At 36.5% G+C, this 15,180-nt stretch overlaps 1 protein-coding gene across 15 annotated transcripts in view; it reads right to left on the reverse strand.

Moving 5' to 3' along the window:
- ptprt (protein tyrosine phosphatase receptor type T) overlaps nt 1-15,180 on the reverse strand; it is a 207,313-nt gene that overhangs the window by 26,276 nt on the left and 165,857 nt on the right. For all 15 annotated transcript variants that reach the window (XM_043242178.1, XM_043242190.1, XM_043242191.1 and 12 more), the window contains 2 exons: nt 9,855-10,042; nt 4,331-4,418 (listed from right to left, as the gene is read on the reverse strand). In XM_043242178.1, coding sequence (XP_043098113.1) covers nt 4,331-4,418; nt 9,855-10,042 — 276 coding nt within the window. The remainder of the gene's footprint in view (nt 1-4,330; nt 4,419-9,854; nt 10,043-15,180) is intronic.

Below are 15,180 nucleotides of genomic sequence, written 5' to 3' on the forward strand. Positions count from 1 at the left end.
CAACAACAACAACAACAACAACAAAACACAAAAGCAGCATTGGGCTAAAATGTGCATTTCAGGTGCAGTGCTAACATTAAAAATCTCTTATTTTGCACCTCATTTTAAAGTAAAGGAATCACAAAGAGAACAACTCGGTTCTTTCGTGTGTTTAAAAGTACCCTATCCTAAAAATGTCAGCAGTCTCTTAATCAGCGCTCTCTTAAGCCTGTGTCCTCGCCGCTGCTCTTATATATAACCTCAGTGTGTTGTCAGCTGGCCCCAGTGCATTATACACCTAAACAGCCTATTAAATCCCTGCTCGGCAGAAAAGAGGTTCCTGTGTCAAATGGGCCGAGTGCTGTCGCACACACCTCGTGGCGTGAGAGCGAAACACTCTAATCCAGTTTAATCCATTTCCATCCGCTCTGGGATAAGACGCTTTGCTCATGAAGTCTACCTGAGAGGGTTTTAGAAAGCAGCAGAAGTGTTTATGCGAACGCTTGAGCTTTGAGAGCTCGGTGTTAGGACAAGTGTCATCCTAATCTGAAAGGGATTCATTTCGGAAGGTTAATTTGTACCAAAGGCAATAAAAAGGATCCTATTTGCCACATACGCAAGGATTCTTATTAAAGAAATTAATTTCCATCTGTTATTCGCCCCATTTTTGTAAAGAAGTGATCCTATTAGTTTATATAACTAGCTAAAGGATAGATGCATCACTCTTTAGTATCTCAATTTGTTTCTCCTAGAGAGTAATGATATTAAATGAAGACTTTTGCTGGACCTTTTCACTTCTTCAGTGTTTATTTCCATAGAAATCTCACAAACGCTGTGCTTCTACACTCAAAAGTGGAATTTCAATATCAATATCAAATTCAGTTCTCATCCAAATTAAAAAGCCGAAGCTTGAATAAAGCATAACAAGAGTTTTCTGATCTATTAAAAACAGCAACCTCTAAATATTGATGATGTCTAAATCCACTAATCATCTTAATGTAAATGATGGATCTGATTAGGTGTTTATTCTTGGTTAAGAGCATTAATAGATGGCGATAAACAAACAAACAGAAGCGAGAGCGTAGTACACTACACAGCTCATGTGAATGCTAATACTCCAGCTTTGGTCAATACATCAGAGGAGGTTTTTTTTCCTGCAAAGACTTCAAGGGAACCTGACGATTCTGGCAGCACTACGTGAAGGGAATAAATGTCAAAATTTAAGGATCTCAGAGAGAAGAAATGAGAAGGTGTCTTCATCCAGACACACGGATCCATGCGTGCAGAGCACTTAAAAGCGCAAGACACGCTCTCCTCTGTGTTTGGACTAATGAAGATGAACAACCAGGACATTTATTATTCAGCAGGTGCCTTACCTTGCATATTTTAACCTCAGATCCACAAAGGCATCGATACTAACTGGTTAAAATGAGTGACGGTTTGGATAATGAGCCGATGTGTGTTGGTTATCCTTTGGGGGTTTCATCCCTCTTCATGGGATGATTGTGTGATGTTGGTGTTCGCTACATGAATTGCATCATGTGAGAGTTTTAGTCAGTACCAGAACTGAATTCAGTTCATACGAAGGAAAATTTCCTTTGCACTACAAGTAGAGTATATAATGACTCATGAAACGTTTGTATTCTACTGAAGAAACAAAGTCACCTACATCTTGGACATTTTTGGGTGAACTATCCCTTTAAACTAAGTGAAAACAAAAAATATCACAAAATTAGATATTTTGAAGAACTTGGGGACCCAAACATCTCTGGACCCTATTTGTGGTAACACTATTTATTATAGCTTTTATAGCTCAGAGAACTATACCTTTAACTATCCCACCTCATATTGGCAAATATCTCCTTTGTGGATTTCCAGGGAAAAAAACCAAGTACACTTCTATGATGTACTTAAAGTGCTCTGTAATTTTATACTAAAAATTATTATTTAGTTCTTCTTAACTACTCAACTGTGCTATTTTGAGACACCATAAAGTTAAACTAAAATGCACTTTTAACATACTTTGTTTTTAAAAATGTATTTAGATACCACTTGTAGCATACTTGAGTGTACTATTATATGAAAGATGGTTTCAAGTGTGCTACAAGTGATAACTAGTATGTTAAAGGTCCATTTTAGTTCATATTCATGGTGTCTCAAAATAGCACAGCTGAGTACACCTTGATGATCTTAAGTACTAAAGAATATTTTTTAGTATATTAAGTAGAAAATTATTGTGTGAAAATAGAGCACTTTAAGTACATTATAGAAGTATGTGTTGTTATTAATTCACACAGCACAATGGGTTTCGCAGTGTATTCCACATTTGAGAGAGGCGGGGCATAGAATAGCTACATTAATGTACAGCAAAAAAATGACGTTCTGTTACACCAAATAAACTAAACAATGTTGTTTAAAATAGCATTATACTACCCCTTTAACAAAGTATCGTTTTTTTAATCTTCTTCTTTTGGAAATCTGAGATTCATCTTTCATGCAATCTTCAAAATTTAAATTCCTGTAACGAAATACTTCAATTTCAGGTAAGAACCGAGCTGCAATCGTTTCTCCTTTAAACATTCCATTACCAACCGGCCACCGTTCCGCTCTTTCTGTTGTGTTCTCTGTGATGTCATTGTTCTCCTCTTTAGGATCAGACCCTTAGGTATGCCGTGACTCATCCGTTCCTATCCAAACCTGCTGCCAAAGCATTTCCTGCAATCTCAGTCCAAACAGAGCACGCAAAGGGGCTCAACGGCCCGCATCTGTCAAGTGTCCTGCGCCAAATCATAGTAGGCTGCACATACCTCCCTACCAACCATAATTGACGAAATATACTAATGAGGAATCATTTGGAAAAGATACAAAAAACTCAGCGTACGCAGAAAAGCAGAAATTGGTTTTGAAGGCGAGCAGGAGTAAATACAGCCATCTTCCCAATCCAACCCCCCCCCCCTTTTCTCGTTCTCTGATATGTAAATGTTTGCCAATAACAGTTTATTTTGGGTGTAGAGTCTCGTGAATTATAGATGACCATATGGGCTTGAATGGCTGGCACTGCCTGCTGAAACACTGAAGGGATGAGAGAGACCGGACAGATGTCTCTAATTGAAACGGCTTTCCTCGTCTCCCATAAATTGTCAAAGTTAATCAAGGGATGCACGGCCAATTTTGTTTGTGGGTTAATTTTTTTTCTTGGCTCAGTTTGTAAGACATCGCTCCAATTTGGGGTGGTTAAACATGCATTCACATAATGAAATGCTTCACAAAACAACGTCCTCCCTTGGCTGGTAGACTTGAGACATTTCAGTTACTTAAAAACCCATTACCCCGATGCATTTGGTTACATTAAATGTAGCGACATGATAATCCATAAAGCTATTATCAAATATAACAAGAAGGGACCGATCTGCTTTATAATACGTGCATTCGAATCATAATTACTCATTTTCATGTTTTTAACAGTCAACATAAGAATTAAGTTTAGGTGTTTTTTAAAGCATCATTTAACTATTACAAAAATGCTGTGCTAAATGTAACACATTACTATATATGCTAAAGTCACAAGCAACACCCTAGGCACCTGGTGTTAAATAAAGCCATCTTTCTTATCTCCATTTTTCCACAAAAAATGATCCGTTGTACTGATGAACAGCCTGATGGACAGTTTTCATTAGCAACTTGTATAATTAAATGGGTTTAACTAATAGCAAATTCATCATAATACCCGCTGGCCATCAGCGAGTGACAGGTTATTTCATTTGGCCCAATGTTTCATCTCATTTTAAGAGCACCGTGACAGTGACAACTGAATGTTGTAGAAGAAATATAATGGAAAACAACCAGATATCATTTAATGGTGCTATATTAGCAAAATAATTAAGAAAGTCTATCGTGTTACTCCCATGGAAATACCATAACGCTTTGACAGCTTTAATACAAGTATTCTTTGAAATACCTTGGTGTACCATGTTAACATAGTATTTAAATTGTATGGAAAAACCATTGTACTTAGAAAATATACAATAAAGTGCCATAGTATTTAAATGCACCAGTTTAGCACCATGGCAGATTTTGTGACTTTTTTGAATGAAGTGGTTCAGTACTGTGCAATACTGTGGATTTACAATATGATCTTACCTTAAAGGATGTTGTAAACCTAAAATAAATATAATGATATTACCATCTGATACATCACTGTAGAAGAGTACTTCCATCGTAGGCCTACTTTTTAAGCATAATGAAAATACAAATCCATTGGTGTGGTTGAGGAGTAATGTGCAGACCCCACAATTTGAGTTACAAATGAAGCTTAAACACTATTTAGGCTCCTTGTTGTTTCAGTACTCACAAGCGATGATGTTGCCGTAGCGATTCTTGTTACGGTTTTCATCCTTCTTGGCAGTTTCCCACGGTGCCGTTTGTCCCTCAGCCAGACCCTGGAATAAAATCAAGAACATTTTTTAATGCGTTCCTCCACTACAGAGACTGCTTTCACGCATATACCTATACCTATATTTTCTGATTTCTGTTCAGTTAAACTTTTTAAACTTTGAGAAGCTTTTCTAAAATAACAGGTCAAGTTAGGTATCTCTTTTCCCTTGATATCACTGAAAGACTCTTGTGTTTGGAAGAGTCTGGTAATTGTAGACTCATCCTTTAGCCTTGGGGCAAAGACAAGACTCTGAAATGTCAGACAAGAGCGCTGAATGGTGGCCACTTAAAGCCGTAGTGCAATCTTCATCCTGTCCAGCACACACAAGACAAGCCATTTACGGTGACAGATCTAGAGAAACAACGGTGGTCTGCAAAGAGTCTGAATTAAAAAAAAGACTTCATGGACAAAGTGATTCAAAACAAGCACATTTTAAAGATGAATGGGAGAGGTGATGCAGCAATTTAGTGAAGGTCTATCTTTAAAAGAAATCTCTGTAAAAGAACAGCAAAAGAAAATCGACTGAGATAAAAGTTCATTCACAGGCTTCATGATGTGTCTTTTCTTATAATACACTAAAAGGTTTTTTTAATAGTGCATACCTTTAGTGACATAAAAAACCCCCAAAAAACAAAAAGGGTCAAAAAATGTATTACAAATTCATTGCCAGTTTATATAATTAAGGTTTAACAAAAAGAAAATTGATTATAATACCTGTAGGCCATCAGTGAATGACATATAATATAATGAAAATATAATGTCAGTAACTAGATATTACATAATGAATTGTATTTATTGCATGAACTGTACTCTATCCACTTGTATTTACATTTTGGTACCTCTATTAGTGTGTAGGGCCATTAAAAGGAATACCAGATGATTAGATGGATGGATAGAAAAACGAATAAAAAAGTAAATAAATAACCAAAAAAACAACAACCAAGAATTTAAAAAAAGAATAGTGCAAATTAATTGTGTAAATCATGCATCACTACATGCAAAAGTTTTTAATGAATTGACTGTTCTGGTTGGGTGAATCGATCAGCATCAGGTAGGGTCCTACATGAACAAGTAAAACTGTTTTTCTCTCCCAAGGATGTATGATGGATGCCATCTGGACATAGAAGCACAGAAGCCTGAACATGCAGACTGCATCATCTCTGCCGCTCGGTTCCTTCACGTGCATTAAACGTGAGCTGGCACCTGTGAAAACCGAAACCTCACAAAGCCTCATTTTTGTTCAATTGCTCTTTCATGTGTGAATTAAACATGATCTGGCAACCCTTCCAATAAATCAGTCACATTCATTCATGCACAGGGATGCTGGGATCTGGCAACTCTGCCCATGTTCTCATTATTATCGCGGTACAGTCAGGGCAACTGAGTCAGTTATAGCCAAAATCTCTGTCTGCCTGACAGAATGTGATGCTAAAACTGTTTGAGGGCTTCTTAATGATACATTTCGAGACATCCGGAGAGAATCGCTACACAAAAAGCCTTAAACTTCTGTCTTCTGGCAGTGAGCTAAACTTATTCTTCATTTGTTCTGTACTGGATTCCTCATCCACCCTCCAAAAATGTCCTCACTGGAGCCTCTCTCGTCTTCTGATCTTCTGTTTTTGATACTATTAATACTTTAGAGAAGTGATGAGAAGACTAAAGAATAAAACGAGGCGTGCATGCATGTGTGTGTGTGTGTGTGTGGACACAAGGACTGCAGAGACACTGTCAGACCTCTTCCAACCTTACAATGACAAACATGTCATAATCATCTTCATCAGCTACACTTCTACTCTTCATCATTTTGCTTTTTTGTTATCTAATGCAGTGACATTCACACGTTACTTAGATGTCCAAATACTTCATGGGGCCATTGTAACCTTCTCCATACCATTAACGTCTTCTTGTTTCTTCTCTCTGTAATCACACATCTGGCAGGCTGAGATTAATGATGCTATTGTGCTGACACACACAAACACACACACACACACACACACACACACACACACACACACAGGTGGCCATCATCAGCTTTTACCAACATGATCAGATCTGCATCACTCACTCTCTGCCCATCACATCTCATCCATCTAAATTCCTTCTGTCTCAACTGCTTGTTCTACTTTACATGTCATGTAAAATTAGAGATGCAAGATACACTAATGCCCTAAAAAATGATCTTATCAACTGATAAATTTGACATTGTTTATCATTTGCATTTATTTGACTTTTAGTAATATTTTCAAGTCCTTTTTCACATTGCTGACCAGCATAAATCAATGAGTTGTGAAAATAAATTTAAATGTATGAACATTCTTTAAACATGAGAAGTGTGAAACAAGCACGATTCAGTCTTAATGTAGGAGATTAAAACAAAGTGTAAAAGCATAGATGTTCAGAAAAATTATATGGATGCAGCTGCTTAAGTTTTAAAAATATTACATAATTAAAAATAGAATTAAGATATTTAATTAAATTAATTTCATTTATCTGTCAGAGTGTGTACTGATGAACAAGTCCATATCTGTACCATTTATGACATTTATCTTAATGTGAATGTATTTTAATTTCTTAGCTAATTATCTTGATGCTCTATTTTAAGTTAAAAAGCTGAAAAAAATAAAGTCAATTATTGAGCACTAGGTAACATTAAAATCTCATTTGCAGTAAAAACCACATGCAATTTCATAGTAAAACGTGCATTATGGGAAACGACGTATTTGCCCCTAATGTGCTCTCGCTCATATCAGCCAGTCACAAGCCAGTAAGCAAGCACTCCATTCAACTCAGTGTAAATGTATTGAGTTTCTCCTCCTTCACCGCATATTAGGAAAAATGACTTATTTTCAGCGGCAAGGATAGAGATGGGCTGATGCAAAAAGCTGCCAACTTCATTTGCAGGCAAACTTGTGAGGCAAATCAGGTTAGAAGAGAGAGGCGATAACAAAAAGGCGTTATAAAAACGTCTGCCTTGATGAATGACCCTTTAAACACGGAGGCACGGGCTCTGGTGCTATCAGACTGCCTATGACAGGAATGAGCTGCCAGCCATACATCTATCTCATGTTTACCTCAACACTTGGGACGGCCTAAAGCAGCCTATACAGCTGAGCATTCCACTACTGAAATTAAGCTGGGCCTTTCCTAACGCTTCAAGTGATCCTGTTAGGAGAGTAAGAGAGTTAGGACAGACCTCTCTAAGATCTAGATCTCCTTCAGGCTTGGTGCAGAGCTGCGTTATCCCATTTCTAACACTCACAGTTGTAAATGCGAACACATAAACTGGTCAAAATAGATAGTACAGAACAAGATGTTATTTTATCATCTATAATAGTGCATCAGATGTATGACAGATAACTATGAGTCATTCTTTATAAATGAGAGTATCGCCTTTAAAAGTGCAATCTTTCACTTTTTTAACATGCCTTCAATCCAGGTGATTGAAAATTTGGACACAGAGAGCATCCATCCTCTCTAATTCACCGATGTCTCTTGTTGTCAGGGTCATTCACGAAGGCCCTGTCTGAATACACAATAATATGATTCATACTTAGACTCAAGCAAAGTTTTCTTCTGAATGTTTCCGCAATACTTCGAACGCTTACTTAAGAGTATTTTTGCAATCTGTTCAGAAAGACCAGATTCCATATTATGATTCTGAATAAGATGTTTACAAGCCGAAATGTTGTGAATATGCCATCACAAATAATTCTGAACTATAATCATACTGCATGCTACATCTCTGATCATTTTGACCCATACAATGTATTTTTGTCTATTGCTACAAATATACCTGTGCTACTTAAGTTCAGTCACATATTTTACTCACCCTCAAACCTTTTTGGTCACCAATAATGACTAATAGAAGATAGAAAACAGTTTGAAACTGCAGTAATATTTCTCTATTTTCCATTACTCTTTTCACTGCATATCCGATCAAATAAATGCAGATTGGCGAGCACAAGAAACTTGATTTGAAAACATTAAAAAGTCTGAACTCTACTTCAGCACAATTTCTACTTTTATTGTACTTTTAAGGTGTTTTTTTTTTTTTAAAAGCTTCGGACCACATTCAGTTTTATTGCAAGGACAAGTGCAGCCAGTACATTCTTTGAAAAATTGTCAAAACTTGTGTTGCAACGAAGAAAGAAAGGGTTTGGAACGACATAAGGGTGAGTAAATGATGACAGAATTGTCATTTTTGGAGGGTGAACGATCCCTTTAATGAAAACAAATCACAAAGTGAAGCTGGAACTCATACAAGGCAGCTACTTCAAAGCCACAATTTGTAGGAAATGCATTTAGAGGAAAAATAAATGACCTTATCAAAGGTTCATTTCATATCTCTCTTTTGTTGGCAGTATCTTTCCTCAAGCACTATTCAAACAAAAAACAGAGCCACAGCAATGCCAGTGTGAGATTTCTCAATCGTAAAACACTTTATCAAACTTCAACATCTGTATCTTAAAAACAGACAAAAACAAGACACATGCACAAAAACATATCTTTATATGTTCAAATGAAAGAGACAATCAATTGGATGCAATTTCTATGTTGCTGACCTTCGTGAACAATAAAAAAAGGAGTTCTTTATTTCTATTATTAATGTGATCGTGTGTGAGGACGGACGGCAGAGATAAGTGAGCCTTCAAACCCGAGGTTACCGTGCTTTTTTAAAATCCAGAATAAGACATGCTATCGACACAAAGGTCTTTGCATATTCTTACCAATAAAGGTTTAGACAGTGAAAGATAATTGGTTTTATTGTCACGGGGGGTTGATCTTCGGTGGCCCACTGTGTGGGCTGATTTTTCTAGTAGTGCATCATATCTCACATGACCTTTTCTTAACAAAATGCCAGCATGTCATCGAGATGCGCAGACCTGCTTCTTTTAATAAGCACAGGCGCGCTTTAATTAGTAATTCAAAAGTGTTATAGTATGTGTTTAAGAAATAAAACAATACGAATCTGGCAAAAAAAAAAAACAGTCATTATTGAATGATTAAAAAAAACCCTGATATTTTAATAACCCGTTCAATAAAACTAAATTAAGATTCATTTCACATCATTTTTTGGGCTTACAGTGCATGCAAAGGCAAAAACAAATTTCATAGCTGTGGGGTTGTCGTAATTACTGCAGAGAGGCTTGATCTGACATACTTTTTACGAATTGAATATACTAAAAAAAGTAAGCTAATCATATTAAGAGCTACAGAACTTTTAGCAAAGTGTCACATATAGTAAAGACGGCTTCATTCACAAAATGCAGAAAACAAATCAGATTCAACATCCTTTTATCTGCTCTCTTCAGGGTCAAGTCACTTGGAAAGCACTTTGAACTGCCATTGTGTATGATATGTGCTATATACTGTAAATAACTTGCCGTATTGAAAGTTTCATTCTCATTGATGGCAGTCACTCAAGCTGAAGAATTCTTACCTCGTACTCCTCTTTAAAGCCATAACCCTGTCCACACTTCATTTGAGTGATGTGTTGGAGTAAGTCTGCGACTCTGATGGCCGGTTGGAACTGGCCGGCCTGGTAGGACATCTCCACCGACTCACAGCCTCCATATGGGTACGTCTGGATGGTCATCGAGGGCTGGGACATCTCACTGTGGCTGCCATCTGTAGAGGAACAATTCACAATCCTTGAGTAACCATCACAATGTCCAATCGCCAGCTGGAAGGTGGCTGCTTTGACACAGAACAAGGCAAGCAAGGCAGAAAACTCTGGGTTGCACTTTCTTGTATTCATGGCGCAAAAGTAAAATGGACCCTTCTAGTCATTTTAGCAAAAAATTCTTTGTTTTGTAGTGTATCGTTTCCACTGAGCACCGTGTTTAACTTACAGTTTACCTAGAAAAGGCATTATTCATTTCTACAGATTCACAATCTCCCACGTATATTACAATCTATCAATGTAAAAGCCTTGGGCAAAAATGAAAACGCTAGAAGATTGTGCTTTTATTCAATAATTTACAACCTAGGCAGGTTGAACTGCTATAATGAATAGTGCATATCTATTTCAGACCATCTAAAGATTAAATTGGATTCTTCTAAATTGTTCCTATTGCTGCTAATATTATCAATATTTAAACAGCAAAATCAACCTGCATAAAAAAAATACATAAAAGCATAAATATATAACAAATGCAATGGCCATCTCCGTTATCCAAAATATAAATAAACAAGTCTTTTCAAAATATTGCAACCTATTCAATATATATATTTGTCACTCTGATGGCATCAGCAGTCTTTTGCCTCACGTGATCCTTTAGAAATCATTCTAATATTCTGAAAACAGTTTTTGAAATATTAATACAGAAAAACACATTTTGGATTCATTGAATTGATTTTAAATGTAAATACTTACTTTCTCATAACTTTTTGAAGTATAAAGATGAGCTCAGAGCAAACAAACGTGAATACAATTTTAAGGGAACTAGCCAACCACACCACACAGATACTACATAATCTGCAGAACCACGCAGAAAATGACTAAGAAAACACAAATATTTGCTGTCTAGGATATCATGTTGATCTCAAAAAAAAGCACAGCTTTGTTTACTGTGCACTAATACCTCTCAATCAAGACCAAAACCCTGAAAGCTCGGCTAAGACCTCGACTACTGTGAGCTATCTGAGTGCCATTCAATCACAGCTCGCTGCAGACTTCAGTTATGCATGACAATACACTGAGACGCAGACAGTCCGTCCTTGCAAACTCTTTTATTAGAATAAGACTGGGAAGTAGTTTATTGATGTTAATGAGTTCATTAACTAGAGGAATGGGGGAAGCAAACGACAGATTTTTTTTTTTTCTTCATATGGCCTCCTTTAACCGGCTAAAGCATTCAGATGCATAGAGGGATGGAATATTACTCGACAAATTATTAATGTGGCTATTTGCATCTTACTCGCCTTGAAAATTCATTATACACTTAAAGTAATTCTGAGGCTAAAAAATTTATAATCCACACCAAACATCTACGCTTTCGACATGGCGAAATACAAGTAATTTCGAGCGCCGGGAGGGAAAAGTTGAAAGTATTAGCCGCGACAATGTATAATGAAGAAAACAATTATGCCACAATCGTAGCCTCGGGAGGGTCTTTTTAAAGGGCACAAAAAGTAACTAGCACAGAGATGCTGAGGCTGCTCAATGAATCTGAACAGGTTCACAACCAGCACACAAAACACCCGTTCCCACTCACTTCCAATACATGAACAAAAATACAGTGGAAGTCAATGGGAACTGAACCTGTTTTATTTGGTTCTTCAGAATACCTTCTTTAAAGCTCCACAGAAGAAAAAAAGTTTAAAAAAGGTGCTTATTTACTGCTTATTAGTTAGTAAGATAGTTGGGTAGGATTAGTAATGTAGAATAAGTAAGAATGTGCTAATAAGCAAGTAATAATCGATGACAGAATTAACATTTTTGGGTGAATTATTATTTTTCTTTTTAACAATATTTAGACTTTTTTAAACAATACTAAATAGTCTAAGCAATCAACAATTAAAGCCAACAGCCAATGGAAAGCCTTACATTTTAAGCTTGATCTTTATGCAAAATAAATTCAGTTAAAAAACGTCCTAATATTTTAATGTTACATGCCTTCGTATTTGGACTAGCATCTTCATGGTGCAAAAAAACATATTTTTCTGACTCATGCAAACATACAAACACTAAAAGAGAAAAAGAGTGTGCGATAGAGAAGTATACACTAGAGACTCTAAGGTCTCTCAATTTACTGTCCCACCCTCTGCCTTTCCCCTTCTTCCCTGTATCGCTATCAATTTTTTCGGAATAAATTATTCATGTGTTTTTGTCTCAGCAGCATGGAGCGAATCCCAAAGTGGCGGCCCAGTGGGTGTATTATGTTGTTAAAACGACGCGTCTGCCACATCCAACCCAGAGAAATATCGAAGAGCTCCTGCTCTAGAAACGAAAGGTCAACTGCACATTTAAGGTGACCTCATATAAGAGACAGTTATGTACTTTATGGGTAAACGTTTAGATTTTGTAGTTTTAAATGTTCAGGATAATGTGTTCTGACAGTTATGAGTTGATAAAAAGAAGAGTACAGCGCATAAATAAATTATACTGAACCATTAGCTGATTTTACTGGAGGTCCTAGGGGATACGTTCAGTCCTGCGAACACCTTAGGAAGAAGGAATATAAAAATATGACTGAAAAAACATATGGAAAACAATATGAATACTGAAGTAGATTTTGGTATGTGCTTCAGTAAAGGTGATATAATTTTGTTATGTACAGTAGCACATCTTTAATTGTGTAAATGCGGTTTTAATAACTAGCTATTTAAATAAATAACCAATATCCATAAATTTTTCTGAGAATATTTAGCTACACGTGATTCGTGCAGGCCAGTAAGGTATTTAGAGTTGAGTCCTCTACATAATCTCTGCCACTTTTTCCAATATATTAGACATTCATACCTACTGTTTCTTACACAATGTTCTCGCTGCATTACAAAAAATTGCCATGAAACGATAAAGCAACTGTATCTATTATAAAGCATGCTATTTAGTTCATGTCGCATATTGAGTGAACATAAGAAAAAGATGTATGTCAAGTAACTATTCTCCTTAGGGAGGTAATTTTCTCATTTCGGCCTTGTTCCATCTATAATGGCTCCTTTCATTTGAGCATGAACTTTTTGTGGTCATTGCATTATGTGCATTCAGATGATTAGAGCTAAAATCACATTAAAGCTCAATTATCGGCATGCACTGTTACATTATGATCACCTGCTATGGTGTTTGCCATTAACAATAATTACCTGACAAGTCACAATAAAGCACAGGTGACTAAATAATGACATTGTAAATTACTTTCAAATGTCATATGTGAATGGCTCTCGTGTGGGTATATGGAGGAAAATAAATGTGATATAAAAAACCTGTTGAAAAAGCTTTCAAGGTAAAATAAATGAAAGTCATTAGAATTATTAGCAAAGTATTATGATAAACATTAGCACTGGATTGTTGCGATGTATAAAACGTGCTTTGCTATGTTAAGCCTTTTGTCCTTGGCTACAGAATTGAAAAAGTAATCTTAAAGTAAGTAGTTTGTTTAAATATGTACACCACCACTAAAATGTTTGGGGTCAGTAAGATATTTATACGTAGGAAAATGTTACTTTTGTTCAGCAATGACACATTCAAGTGATCAAAGGTGATAGTGAAGCATTTCTAATGTTATAAAAGATTTCTATTTCAAGTAAATGCTGTTCTTTTGAATTTTCATCATGCTTTCCTTTTTATACTTCAGCTCTGCATCTCAGGAAATAGTTGAAATAGTTCCAAATAGCGATTTGATTTGGGTAACACTATTATAATAACAATTAATTGTGCATTATTACACGCAATTAACCCCAAACCAAATCCTAACCCTAACCACACAGTAAGTACATGTAGTTAATTAATATGACTTTATGATTAAATGTACAATTAAACTGTACCAAAAACAACTTAAAATATAGTGTAACCGAGAATTATTCAAAAAACACAACATTCAACATAAAAAAAAAAAATTACAGAGCCATTTCAAAGAGATTACTTTTTTACTTTACCGTAAGCAACCACTGCATTATTACTATTACTTTACTATTACTGAGGGTCACTGAGGGTCTCATTTGTGCATGTCTCCTAAGCCAGGAAAGAGCAACCTTTAACCAATGTCATTACTCTAAATGCCTTTCTCAGAGTTAAGCTGGAGTCGTCAGGTGTCTACTAACCAGCAGAATCACACACATCCCTTGGCGGCTTATCCATTTCCAGCCTCTAAAACTATCGTTTCTCCATGAAACACAACCCTTGTCTCTCTCTTTCTCTCTTTCTCCATTCCTATCTCTGTTCCTCCATTCTGTTTTTCATTCCCATCGATCCTGCAGATACATGTATCCACACTCCTCTGCGAAATCTAAATCTTTCGCTCTCTATATCGCACGTACCCTATTTTCTCCACCATTATCCTCTCTTTCAAAAACAATGTTCTCTCTCCCTTGTGCGAAACTCAGACTGCTCATCAGATGCACTGATGATGTGTATTACAAGGAGGAATGATTTTAAAAAACAGTCGGCATGAGTCCTCCTTCACTGTTCCTGTATGCGACTACCAAGGCTTTCGTCCCGCAACGTGATCGATAGCCTGTAAATGAACTGGAAGCCCCACATAATAGGCAGGTTTATAAATGATTAGGGGCCGACAGTCTTTCTCGACCTCGTAATCTCAGCGACATCGTTTCGGCAGGGAGCATCTCCAGAACAGAAATATGACCGCCCTCACCCGGAGCGAGAGATGGGCTCTGTAAAACAGAATGAAAAGGCCTCCTTCCTCATTTAATGCCTCATTCTTTTATCTGTATTGGTAGTTGTATTTCTTGCTATCTTCTCTCCATCTCACTATCTTCACCCTCCACTCAGTTTCACCTTTTCAATTCTTCTTTACACAATCACTCCTTATTACAGTGCTTGATAGACTCTGGAATCCATTCGACCTTTGTTTTGTAGATAATTTAAGTCTTAGTTGTATTATCCTTTCTTTTATGTAACAAACATGTTACTTTTAAAGCGACTTGACATTAAGGCGAAATGAAATGGTTCTTGAAATCTGTCTTACTGCCATGACACTGAAAAAAGGGGCAACAAAATCATCAACAAGATATCGCAGACAAAGCAATCGCATTTAAATAAAAATTACAAACACTTTATGTGATGAACTGTGCAAAATAAAATG

Source organism: Puntigrus tetrazona, chromosome 6 (assembly GCF_018831695.1).
Source record: "Puntigrus tetrazona isolate hp1 chromosome 6, ASM1883169v1, whole genome shotgun sequence".
Taxonomy (NCBI): Eukaryota; Metazoa; Chordata; class Actinopteri; order Cypriniformes; family Cyprinidae; genus Puntigrus; species Puntigrus tetrazona.